General features: G+C 42.0%; 1 protein-coding gene across 1 annotated transcript in view; it reads right to left on the bottom strand.

Moving 5' to 3' along the window:
* Positions 1–13,672, bottom strand: part of ADAMTSL1 (ADAMTS like 1) — a 689,739-nt gene that overhangs the window by 63,824 nt on the left and 612,243 nt on the right. Inside the window, exons 22-23 of the mRNA XM_077816448.1 lie at positions 11,212–11,365; positions 8,621–9,761 (exon numbers count right to left, since the gene is read on the bottom strand). Coding sequence (XP_077672574.1) covers positions 8,621–9,761; positions 11,212–11,365 — 1,295 coding nt within the window. The remainder of the gene's footprint in view (positions 1–8,620; positions 9,762–11,211; positions 11,366–13,672) is intronic.

Raw genomic sequence — 13,672 nt, 5'->3', positions numbered from 1 at the left:
CAGATACTGTGGTACTGGAGGCCAGGTAAGTACCTTAGCTAAACAGGACCTAGCTCGCTAGATTAGCTAGACATGCCTTGGAGTGTGGGGCAGGTGTAGCATGTAAGAACAGCTAGCTGAACTTTTTGGACTGTATGAAAGCTGTCTTTAATTTGTCTGTATTGGACAATGACTCTGGTGAATCCTGAAGACCAATCAGCAAAAAATGATGGGTCTGATTCTGCTCCACTGATTTAAGAGGGATCAGGATCAGGCCCTACACTATAAATAACTCAAACATTAAGAATGATTCAATTGATTTTAAAGAAAAAGGTACCTTCACAACTGGATTGTAAGATACAATTTGTTTAAAGTCTCTTGCACTGGAAATCTTCAACGCTACTGTTACTTAAGTAAATCAATTCACACAAAGAGCAGGACTCCAGTCTATGGCATATACTGGTAATAACCACAAAGGCTTTCTAAACCTTTTATATTTTCCAGTCTTTCTTTACAGGTCACATTTTCAAATAATTGCCAGATTTTCTACAAATGATTTACCCACCTTTTAACAACACTGCACAATAAGGTGGTACATATTTTTATTCGGTCAAATTGTAACATCAAATTTTGCTTCTTACAAACTATCTCACAAAAATGATATAAATTGGGGACAACTGAGAGGCTTGAGGCACTGCCAAACTGCTACAGTAATTGCACTTTAAAACACTAATTTAGTTTTTAGAGAGATTCCAGATTCCAGCAATATTCCCCATTTTAAGTTTAGGGACTCTCTCTCAAATGGGTAGTATCTTTCAAAATGGAACAAATCTCTGTAATTAGTTATTGTTTGTTTTTTGGTGCTATCTGGATGCCTCAAGTGAAACTGAAACCCTACTGTGCTAGGCACTGTACAAAATCATAGCCAGAGACAGTCCCTGTCTCAGAATGCTTACATTCTAAAGAGACAAGACAAACAGAGGGTGGAAGTGGAAATGGAAGCATCACTATTGCCAATGCCACTTCTTCAAAAGCCACGATTCTGGAGGTCCTAACTCATAAGTTTAGCTTGCAAATCAGGAGGTTTTAAAAATAATAAAACCTTTATTTGGGGTTCTCTTTATTTGGGGTTCTCTTTATTTGGGGTTCTCTTTATTTGGGGTTCTCTTTATTTTCTGTCTCTTTCTGGAGCCTTTTGAAGTCGCATTGTCAAGCTTTTCTCTGAAATAATAATAATAATAACCTGCTTTAGAAAAAAAGAAAACAAGAAAAGAAAACAGATTCCCTCATAATCAAAGGGACCTCAACATTGGGGGTTTAAGGAAAACACTGAACATTGAGAGACCTGTGATTAAATTGCGAGAGTTGACAACACTGGGCACAGAGTGGTGAAGTGAGTTGACCAAGGCCACACAGCAAGGCAGTGGCAGAGGTGGGAACAGACTCCAGGTCACCCTGACCTACACTGTGGAACTTTGTATGAGCTGAGAGCACAGAGGCTTGATTCTACACCCTCTCAAACTAGTTTTACATCAGTGTAACTCCACTGACTCCTGATTTTTGCTGTGTAAGTGAGATCAAAATGTAGCCCTGAGAATCCAACTAACACGTATATCAAATGTCCTCAACTGCAGCACTATGTATTTCCTGTTAAGGTAGGAATATAGAACCTACTTCCATTCATTCGTAGATTTAACTAATGACAAAACCTAATGACAAATTTGCTTTATACTTTCAGCAGCTGTTCTGCATAAAACCCTTAGCCAGGATGGTGATTAATACAGACAAGGGTGGGAGTGGGAGAGGGAAGAGAGATGGAAGGAAAAAGCCCATCCAAGTCATGCAATCGAAGTCTGATCCACTAACCCTGAGCTGATGAGGTTTTTTTTCTTGAATGAAAACTGCTGTCTCATGGACCACAAGGCTAGGGATATTTGATCGTGCTCAACACCATGGGTGGTAGTTCTCTAAAACAAACCAGATTCAGGCCACCCATTGAATTCTATTAGGATCAGAGAGGAGTCTGATTTCCTTTAAAACCCATTTTTAAAATAATAATCACAATAATAAAGATTCAGCTTGTGCCAACCATGTCTTGCAAGTGCTTAGTGAAATGCAGAGTCATTTACAAGCCAAAATGTTATTCATATTTAAATTGCTGACATGCTTGTGTAGCAAAAGAAAACAATAGTTGATAGAAGCCCCTCCTCCAGACTTAAGGATTGTTTTCTCTCTTAAAAACCTTTGAATTTAAGGGGCAAATTTTCAGTGAGCCTGTGAGATCAGGCCAGCAATTTTTGCATATGCAAACAGCTGTGCATGCAAAAATTTGGTAGTTAGAGGTCTATTGGTTCAATCGGCACATAAAAATGATTTTAAACCCACAAGACTTGGCAATTTTTTCCCAGTAGCATCCTTCCAAATAACAACAAGGAAATGGCTTCACCTTGCTTTCGGGGATATATCAAAGAATCCAGACAACAGCAAAGCAAACACGTTAGTGCAAAGCATTGTGTTGATGTCAAAATGAAAAACACTTGATGTTGATGCACAACAGGTATCCTTGTATCTTTCAGTCTCAGTCCATCATATTTAACTGTGGCTGATTTAACTGGTTCAAGCATTTCAGCTGACTCTTGATGAGCCTTCCTGAGCTAAAAATGTGTGTGTTACGCACCCACTCACCCCACAAATATAGACTCAGGGCTTTATATAAACTGACAGACTGATTGATCCCTAGGGTTAAAGTAACACACACACTTTTTGTTTTAAACAGACAGGAATCTTTTCTAAAAAGTCCACATCACCATCAGGGTAGGAATACATTTCTTTAATTTAGCTGGTTCTGGTTCTAATGCTACTATAGTGCTGGTACAACAGTTGATTAACTCTGGGTGTTTCCAATCTGTTTTGGGGTGAAGACAAAAACATAAGGGGCTAGATCCTCAGCTGTTGTAATTTGGCTCCATTGACATCAATGACAGGTTTCAGAGTAACAGCCGTGTTAGTCTGTATTCGCAAAAAGAAAAGGAGTCCTTGTGGCACCTTAGAGACTAACCAATTTATTTGAGCATGAGCTTTCGTGAGCTACAGCTCACTTCATCAGATGCATACCGTGGAAACTGCAGCAGACTTTATATATACACAGAGAATATGAAACAATACCTCCTCCCACCCCACCACCAGCAGGACAGTGGGGTGGGAGGAGGTATTGTTTCATATTCTCTGTGTATATATAAAGTCTGCTGCAGTTTCCACGGTATGCATCTGATGAAGTGAGCTGTAGCTCACGAAAGCTCATGCTCAAATAAATTGGTTAGTCTCTAAGGTGCCACAAGGACTCCTTTTCTTTTATTGACATCAATGTAGCTGATGATCCAGCTTAAGTCCTTTTAGGAACAGGAAAAGGCCAACTGAGTTCAACACACTTGCCTTTAAAAAAATAAATCAGTTTCGTTTGAGCTTCTGGTTTTTTCACCATGTCTCTCAATCCCCTCCTTATCTAGAAATAAATCTAAGTTTCTCTTAAATTCATTAACACTTTTTACTTCAATTGCTTTTCTTCGAAACTTCTTCCACATTATTATCCTTTGCATGAAACCATTCTGCCCTGAGATTCCTATTTACTCCTAGTCTCCTGTTTTTATTGTTAGGTTTTGAGTGTCTTATCTGTTGTAAAAAAATACCTACCAGATGTAACAATCCTAGGTCATTTCAAAAACCTGTTTTTTCCCCCTATAAAAATACCCCAGCTCCCTTCACATTTTAATCTGTCTGATCTTGGTTGCCCTACACTGCATCGTCTCCAAGAAAATATATTTTGAGCCATACTGACTAATTCTGTAGTTCGGATGGCATCTAACAAATGCTTAATACAGAAACTCCTCATTCTCAGGTTCCCATATTCAAAGGGTTCTTACCACTGGAAATTAGAGAATATTTGGAACACAAGACACTTTTAATAAAGTTATTGAAGCTGGAGCAATTGAGCAATTCATAACCTCTTACAAAGATCGGTATTCCTCAGACTTGATTTCTCAAGTAGCTAATCTGACTACCTTCTTTGCCTATATTAACTTTCCATCATTTATAGAAGGCCCAGGTGCTGGAATTTGCACTTTCCTCCTCTGAAACTGAGTTGGCTCTGAATAGTGGATGAAGCTAGACAGAACACATGATGGTGTCACCCTGGGTAACACTTCTTTTAAAACTATAGTGTAAAAAGTGACAATGTAAAGTCAAGGATCAGAATTCCTGCAAGTGCCATCAAACATATTTGTCCACTGAAACTTTTTATGATGTATGTTTAGTTTGCATGAGCAAATACAAAAAATCACTGCTCTTATTTTTTTTTTTTTGGCCTGTCCAGTATACCGAGAGAAGTAGAACTATATATCAGTAATCATGGATGCTTTTGGGTTGACTAGGTGGCTTGTGGGGCTTGGTAATGGGCTATAAAGTATTCCATCGGAAGGTCATTGGTTCAAATTGAGCCCATATCATACAGTCTGAAAACTGAAAAGGAGTACTTGTGGCACCTTAGAGACTAACCAATTTGTTTGAGCATAAGCTTTCGTGAGCTACAGCTCACTTCATCGGATGCATACTGTGGAAAATACAGATGTTTTTATACACACAAACCATGAAAAAATGGGTGTTTATCACTACAAAAGGTTTTCTCTCCCCCCACCCTACTCTCCATAAGCTATTACCAGCAGGAGAGTAGGGTGGGGGGAGAGAAAACCTTTTGTAGTGATAAACACCCATTTTTTCATGGTTTGTGTGTATAAAAACATCTTCTGTATTTTCCACAGTATGCATCCGATGAAGTGAGCTGTAGCTCACGAAAGCTTATGCTCAAATAAATTGGTTAGTCTCTAAGGTGCCACAAGTACTCCTTTTCTTTTTGCGAATACAGACTAACACAGCTGTTACTCTGAAACCAGTCTGAAAACTATTACTACTATTCACAAGACTCAGTCCCTGACACAGGAGCATACAACCTAAATACACAGACAACCCAAATCAGACATCAACAGATGGCTTGGCCACCACGGTCAAGAGCTGATGCAGGAAGTGGTATCCACATTCTTTTTCTCCTTCCTTTTCGTCTTGGGAGGTGGGCTGGCAAATTATCTCCTCTCCCTTGTGTGGTCAGCCAAGCATGAAGAGGACAGACTGCAGACCTACTGGCTACATGCAGGCTGCCTTGTCAGACCTAGTGGAAAACACCACTTTTGCTCCCATTTACACGGGTGATTGACAGCTAGCAAGTGGCTATTTAGCCAAGAAAGAAATGCTGTTTTGAGGCACCTCGCAACTCATCTGTGGCCTGATTTTCAAATGTGCTGTGGTCGCTCAGTTACCACTAACTTCAGAGTTATTGGTCCTCAGCACACCGGAAAATCAGGGCACTGGCATTTAGTACTTCTCCCACCCAATCTGGAGGGAACATGCAAGGGGGGATGGCAGGATGACAAAATGAGCACGGCCTGCCTGGCTGTCTGAAGTAGAGCTGCCAAATGGTACCATGGGCCACCAAATAACTGCATGCCCCTAAGAGCAGTTCTGATAATATGTTTCAGCATGTGTAGTAAGCAGTCTGTTGCCAATCCATCCAGAATGATAGCATATCATTTGATGCTATTTCAGCCAAGTAGAACGGAAAAAAATTGAAAAGCATAATATAGACTATTGCTAGGTGTCCAGTTTTTGACTGGAAAGTCTGGTTTTCAGAGGACCTATACAGTCTCCGGTCAGAAGTATTGACTGGATACCAAAAGTCTGGTTGCCACAGTTTCGTTGTCAAACCAGCCCATGGCCCCTTTAACCCAAGAGTGCTGGGCCCAGAGCCAGGGAGGGGCAGAACTGGAGGCTGCTAGTCCTGGCCAGGCTGAGGAGGGACACTTCATCTTCCCCTGCAAGGGCTGCTCCCGGCGCCAGATCAGGCCCATCTCTGGGAACCTCTCTCAGTTGCAGGAAGCTCCCGCGCCCCAATTTCCTGCTCCCATCAGTCCCTGCAAACTCTTTGCCTCAGAGCCACTGCTGGACGGAGAAGGAGAGACGCAGTCCCCTTCAACCTCCCTCTTCTCTTTATGGTGAGTTCAGCCTTTGGACGGGGGGGGGGGGCTTCGTTTTGTAGTGTCCAGTTTTGAGAAATTGGAAAGTTGGCAACCCTAAATATAGTAAATATATATTATTTAAATTAAATTTTAGAAATCAAAGGCTATTTGTTCTTTACCAACAAAACAGTAAACCATCTGTTGCTAAATTATGGTTTCTTATATGGTGTGGGATAAATATATAATTTTCTCATGAGTCTAATATTCAGCATAAACCACAGGTGGACTTTATGTAACCTATATTCTCTTTAAAGCATGCCACAAAAATCACAGTAGTTTCAAACAGAAGAAATCACTTGATGGCAGATTTCCAACAGGATGTAACCACCAGCAATGGAAATCTGTGCGTGCAACTTTTTGGGGGCCAAAAAGATATTTTCACAGGACTACGTCCAACCAAATGTATACTGTAGACCCAAGTCTTGATTAAGACTGCATGTGGTTTCCACAAGAGATACATTCTTGTTCTCAGAACCAAAAAAATAGTTCTCATTTTTTGTCAAACTTAGCACTCTATCTGCCAGAAAGAGAAAAGAAAAAGAATCAGAAAAAGCACAGTTGAAAGGGCAATGACACTGCAAGTGCCAATAAATTATAGAAACCATTGAGTCTGGAAGCGATTCAACCATGAAAGTGAGAAAGGAGCAAGCAAACTAACTGTATATCTAAACCAGGGACAAACTGCACCTCTGATAAATCAAGAATTTACTAGATGTTCCACAGCAACAGTGCTTGAAATTAATGTTAGCCTTGAGACTACACTCCTGAGTTTCTTCTCATTTCCCAGGCTGACCCTGGTGACCAGACTTAGATGTTTAACCTCACTCCTATAACTTATGCAGAGGGAACTGGCAGCATATTCTTGGACAGCTGGCTTGTACTACATCAGCTAACGTAGCTGCCTCCAGGCACACCATCACTTCTTGTATGCTACTTGGCGTAAACCATAAAATCCTGAGTATACATAGGATAACAGCATGTTACCAACATATAGCTAAGTACATAACTAGAATATAAAGTAGCTGTGTGTTTGTAAATAATGGTTAGTATGTACTAGTCTTTCATAGTGCTCCCAAAAATGTGTTGCAAATGGGTACTTGAGGGGTCAGTCTAAAGGTTTATAGGAGTGTGCAATTTTCTTTCCATTTAGCAAATAACAAAGATAGGATGCAGCATTCTTCACACAATGCATTATGACATTTTCATTCAGCAAAATTCTTTTAGCAACATTTCCAATGTCTAAACAAAAAATGTGGCTTTTTCAAACCCAATTTCCTTTACCTGCCCCTTCATTTGAACTCCTGTCTAGTGAAAACACCCTGAAAAATAAATGATTCTTCCCACATCAATTCTATAGGGGCTAATGATGGCTAGAAATGCAGCTCAACCCAATCTGTGGCTACCAGTCTGCCACAAAGCAGCGGAAACAGCAATTGTGTATGTTCTGTACATGCAGAATGTATCAGAGAAATATGTGCTACGAAGCTCACTGGAGCAATCAAGGATAAAGGCTGGACTCAGCAGACATGGCAGCATTTCAGCCATTAATAAATTAAAATGGAGGACCACGGACAGTATTTTTCCTGCAGTTGTTCTCAGGCCACACTCAAGGGCAGATTTTTGCATACTGGCAGTCATGATGCACCTAGTCAAAGCAGAAGACTAATGCCTTTCATGCAATGGAGCATCATATTGTGCTTGTAGCAATGATGTCTGAAAATAGCTGTTAAGCATGATCCTGACATATTAAGAATAAATATGACTGACAATTGTTGGAAAACACAGCAGTAACCAGCTCAGTTTGGTTCTCTGGTATGGACCACGCTTTGCTAATTTGCCCAGGTTAACTGAAACCAAGTTCAATGTCAAGACAATTACCCTACTGATGGACTGAATATTGTTTCCAATCATTGTTCTAGCACAACTGGACAATTGGTGATTGTGGAAGCAAACTATGTTGCATCCATCTTCTAAAACAGTTTTAAATATGGTTACAAACTCTAGGAATATAGCCTCATCAGAGAACCTGGTTAAAGTGCAGTTACAAACATCGCTCCAATTCATAGTGGAGATGGGACCCTAACCAGCAACCATAGAATTCACTCTTTGCCAGAGAACTGTACCCCAGAATCTCACTTTTACTGTTTCATTGCTGATCATTTTAGCAGAAACATCCAACAAATGTGTTTAATCCACTACCCAAAATTGCTTCCTGCACTTCCCAATGTGTGGAATTTAATATCAAAATAAATAACACAGAGCACTGTGCTGATTGTCTCATTTTCACAATTAATTGAAAATTTCATTTTTTAAAAATTTAATAATTTTTTAATTTTATTTTAAATTTTAACACCAGACTGCTCCAGAATCCAGTTACCGAGCTATAGAGTTAAAGTCCAGCTTGCTACTGCATAAATGTGGCCTTATCTGTGCCATGTAATCAGACTAAAGCTAAATATGGTTCTATTAGTAATGTAGACAGGCCCTAAAAGAAAGGGAACTGAAAGTACTTCTCCTACCTGTCATTGTATTGCACCTCTGCTCCATTTTTAGCCCAGCTAATGGTGGGCTTTGGGTTCCCAACAGCCTCACAGTGAAGCAGCACACTTAGGGTCCCGCTGGCTAAGACGACCGTCTGTCCCAAGTGAGTGACAACTTCAGAGGCTGAGAGCTGCTGAGCTGCAGAAATCTTCCTGAGGATTGCAGGCTTTCGATGGGGCCTGCGTGAGCCATTCCCCAGCTCCACTGAAGTTGGCAGATGTGCTTCGGCAGACGACGTTCTCAAGGAACTGGTGAATCCAGACACCTGTTTGCGGAAAGGGAACTCTGCCATAGCTGAACCAATTCTTCTCCCCTGGACTTTGAAAACAGATTCTTGATTTTCCAAATGGCTCTTGAAGATGTCATCAGCTAGCTGCATAACAAGCTGCTTGCTGTAGACATCCTTAAGTTCCTCAGGCTGCTGAGACAAATTCCTTATGATGTCATCCAAGCGTTTCTGCTCCGTGACCATGGTAAATGGAAGGCTGTACTCCTGACTCTGCTCCTCCTCTGAAGAGGCATTTCTCTCTGTTGACTCCTGAGCCTCCCAGGATTCCAGGTTTTCCACAGGCCAGCCTCTCTGCTCCAGAAGTCTTGAGACAATGTCGTCATACTGGCTGCTAGGATCAGCCAAATGCCCTCGTTTCTCTGCCTTGCTCCTGTTGAAGAGAATCCCATTCTGATGCTTCTCCTGAGTGTGCAAGGCTTCATTCAAACTGGACTTCCGTGTACCTTCTTCCTCTCTAATCCCAGCTGGTTGGTTGATGATGATTTTATTGTTGCCTCCAATTAGTTTAATCACAAAATGTTCCCGGGCTGGCCCTGCTATGCAGGTGTACGTGCCAGCATCCGAAGGCTTTAAACGGTGGATCTTTATGTACCCGTACGGTGCAATGGTAATGTGAACTGAGCTGAGGAGTCTCTTGTTGTCCTTCTCCCAGGTGATCATTGATTTACGGAACCTTCTCACCGGACATCGGAGGACAACAGAAGTTTTGGGCAGTAGGTAGGCATAGCCACCCACAATAAAGTGTAGCTTCTTCTGCTTCTTTGTCTGGATGTAAACATTCTTCAGGGCCATAATATGGGGGCTTTGCTTTTGAGCCGGCCTGTTGTGCCCTGAAATGTAACTAATAATATTAGGATGTGGGTACTGTTAAACAAAACAAGCCACTTATTTTGGCACTGGCAGTAATTTCAACTATTATTTTATGGGAGTAATTGGTTACCAGCTGCTGAACATCAAGCTACCACCATCAAAATGCAAGAAATAACAAGGTGCCATTTAGCAACACAAATGTCATCCTGCTGAGGTTAAATGTAGAAGCCGTAGTGCCAGGGGTTGGACTGAGAAGGGAACTCTGTGAGGAAACAGAGTCCCTGTTGGGTGAGTATTTAAATGAAGAATGTGGGTTAATAGACACGGAAAGAGGACAAAAGGGAAGGAGAGTTCCTCTTGTTAAATATTTACCATTCAGGCCCTGCAAGGCACCACAACTTTGTAGCTCATAGCTCTGAGAAGGAGTGAAAGTGTTACGACCTCAGGGATTCATATTAAACAGAACAAATCTGTTTAGAGTAGGTTTAAAACCCCAGGGTGCATAATATTATACTTAATTAGTTATGTGGGTCCCTCCAGCTTCCAGATCTCTCTGCCAGACAAAGGAAAAAATGCCTCCATGGGAAGCACAGCATAAAGCAGCAAAGGTATATTATTAGCAGAGACGGATTGAATCTGGACGTTTGGTTCTGGGTTTGGCTCTGGATTTCAAAGCTTCTGTTTCTCTTCCCCTCTCCATCCAAAGTTTATGAGGTTTTGGATCTGGGATTCTGGTTCAGCTCATTGTAGAGCTAGGGACAGATTTGCTTTTAAATCTCCCTGCACCAGACTATCCTGCTTCATCCGAAGGCAGGGCATACAGGAGTGCTGCCTACTGTCTTCCCAAAGGGTCTCCACCAATGGGAAGCAGCTTTAATTTCTGCTGTAAGGTCCCATAGGAGCCCAGCTGGCACAGGCTGCTGAGGGGATGTGCTAAATGAGCATGTCCTCAAACCACCATGACTACACACCCTCCCCAGCCAGTGCTGCCCACTTCATTGGTGGTTCTTACTCCCTATGGGCCCCTGGCAGAGAGGACATTGTAGCTGCCAGGAGGGTACTGTGCCTCTAATCCCTAATTGTGAAAGTTAGATCTGGGTTTCGGTCTGGATCACTCCTCACCAAAACGGAAGAGGTTCCCGTTCAGGGGGTTTGTTTCAGACCCACCTCTAATAATCACCATTAGAGCTCCCATTCCTTACTTTGTCTTGTTGCTAGGTTCACAGCTAACACTGGCAAAGCATCAGCTGCTCAGCTCTCTTTATAAACCATGGGAGAAAGCCCCAAATAAGAAAATACAGGACCCAGTCGTCATTCAAGGTGCTGAGCACCTTTGACTCTCAGTGAGGTAGTTGAGAGCGGAGGGCTCCCAGCACCTTGCGGTGCACTTAGCAATCTTAGTACCAGATACTTAGTGGTGGAGCTCCTGCCCTCTCTCTACAAACACGCCAAAGTTTCTTGTGCACTCACTTGTGCAAGCAGTTAGTGCACAGGACCTGACTAAAGAAGAGAGAGGCAAAGGTGGGCACATTGAGGAATTGATGATGACAGAACCTCCAGTTTTCAGCATCTTCCTGCAAATGGCATTTCGAGTCTGGGTGCCCTCTCCACAGCTCACTGAACACTAGAAACAAAACGAGAAACAGAATGTGAAGCATTAGGTTTGACATATATCCCCCTGCCCAGATATACTATGTAGTCAAACGCAATGTACATCTATGTTATAGCCAACAAACCTATATATGGGGTCCTGTGGAAAAAGCAATACAGGACAATGTAATTAAAAACTTTATCATAATGGATATGCACAAGCAGGATGAATTAAGGTAGCATGGGTAACCATAATTCTGGCATTTCCTAACTTTTGAACATTTGACTTTACAACTTCAACATTCTTTTAATGTAGATTTTTTTCTATGTAATTTCCTATTTTTTTAAACAAACTGAAAAAACTAAAATAGTATCATGTGGAACTATACTGACTCCCCAGTTTGGGTCTTCAGAAGGGTTGGATCCATCACACAGGCTTCTGCCTCTTGAGACAATGTAGTAACTGATAGCAGTAGTAGGTTGTCATCCTCTGTGTAGACCCTGCACTAGCAGGAGGATGAGACACACACTTGCCAGTGGGTTTCATAGCTATTTGCTGAAAGCAGAGGAACGTAGAGACTCAGCCACTCTTGAGATCAACTCCAGATTTTGGAGGGGAGTATCCTATATTGGTTATTCAAGCAATTGAAAACTGGGTCTTATACTGGGAATTGTCAGGCAACCTTAACTATAGTAGTGATGTGAGTGAGCTGCTCTTGTGAAGGCTGAGTGGGTGTTTCCATGATATATAAAATCCCACTGTCCATGTTTCTTTCTTTGTCCTCTTCAAATAAGCTTGATTTTGGTACTACATGTACCTTAAGATCTAGCTTTTAAACCACACCTCTGTAGAAGGGGAAGTGTGGAGCCATGCTCCACCAGGAGGAGTGTCAAAGGCACAATCTCTCCCAGCACCACTCCTTCTGCCAGGGGGTTGAGCAATTTGATGCATTCATTGGAACAGAGCAGATTGCTCCCCTTGGTGCATTAGCTCAGCTCTGAGTGGAAAGAGGGCAGGGCCATAACCCTTCTTCTTTCCTGCTTTCTCTTCAGCAAACACCTCTCTGGAAAGGGGAGCAGAAGCAAGCAGTTACTGTGCTACTAAAGAGTAGGCAGCACAGCTATTGCTAATTGTGTGTGGCTGTTTTGCCAATTTGCATCAAGGTACTTGCACACAGACATACAAGGGCAACACACAATCTAGCCCTACCTTGTCAAATTTGATGCAAACTGGCAAAAATTCTTCAGACTGCATTAAACCTTTGATTTTCTGTTTTACTGTTGTAGAACTATTAAAAATTAACCTGGGAGACTAATGATGCAATGATCAGATGCAAAAGAGATGCCCGTGTGCAGTTCTCCTCAAATTATGGTCTGTGCATTATGGTCTGTGAAGCACTTGCTGGTGGTCCACTGATATGATGTTCATGCTATGAAAAAGTTTGAGAGCCCTAGCTCAGAAGGCTTGACCCAATCCTGGACCTGGTACACAGTTTCTTGGGAGCTGCCATACCAAGTATTTTTCCACTGTGTGTGTGTGTGGCTGGCAGTCTATGTTACAGAAGTGGGCATGAGAGACACAATGAGAGGAGGGAAAAGAGCTGAGAGTGATCAGAGAAAAAGAACAAACCAAATGAAAGGCTACTTAGAGCAGAAAAAAAATCAATTTTAAAAAGTGCCAGCATGAGAAACATGAGTTGTATGGATTTTAATGTAAATAATGTACAGTAAAAATGTTAAAGCTGCACTCCTTGGGATGGAGGATAGGTTGAGGGGTAGGAATAGAATTACCCTCTTTGCTGCCAGAATGGGTGTGTGTCCTGGCAGCAGATTTCATCAGAAAATCCATTTATTTGACTGGACTGTCAAGACAGATAGCCACACGTGGGGTGGAAGTGGAACAGCTCCCTTCCCCAGCATGACTGGTGCCTCCTTCATGATGAAGTTATTAATCATCTCCTTGTGTGAAGGAGAAAGGGGAAATTTAAAGGGGGAAGAGTTTACAAATATCCTTTCATTAAAGGACCAGAATCTGTTCTCAGGTATGCTGGTTTAAATGTAAAGTAATTCCTCTGAAGTCAAAGGGACAAGTTCTGCTCTCAACTTGCAAACCATGCAGCCCCTTGACTTCAGTTGGGCCGCAAGAGTGTAAGTGAGAGCAGAATTTGGTAAAAAGAGAGCAGGGGGAACGTATCAGGGTGTACTATCCCTTAAAGGGCAGGGACAGCCCAGTACTCCTGTCACTTGACCTTGGCCTCTCTGAGGCCAGGTATTCTGGGGGTTGTGGACTCATTAGGGAGCATGTGACTGGGAGCAAGGCTTGCTGAGAAGAGGGAAAGCA

The sequence above is a fragment of the Eretmochelys imbricata genome, chromosome 5 (genome assembly GCF_965152235.1).
Source record: "Eretmochelys imbricata isolate rEreImb1 chromosome 5, rEreImb1.hap1, whole genome shotgun sequence".
In the NCBI taxonomy this organism is placed as follows: Eukaryota; Metazoa; Chordata; order Testudines; family Cheloniidae; genus Eretmochelys; species Eretmochelys imbricata.
Note: the sequence above shows the minus strand (reverse complement) of the source record. Positions and strands in the feature narration are given on the sequence as shown.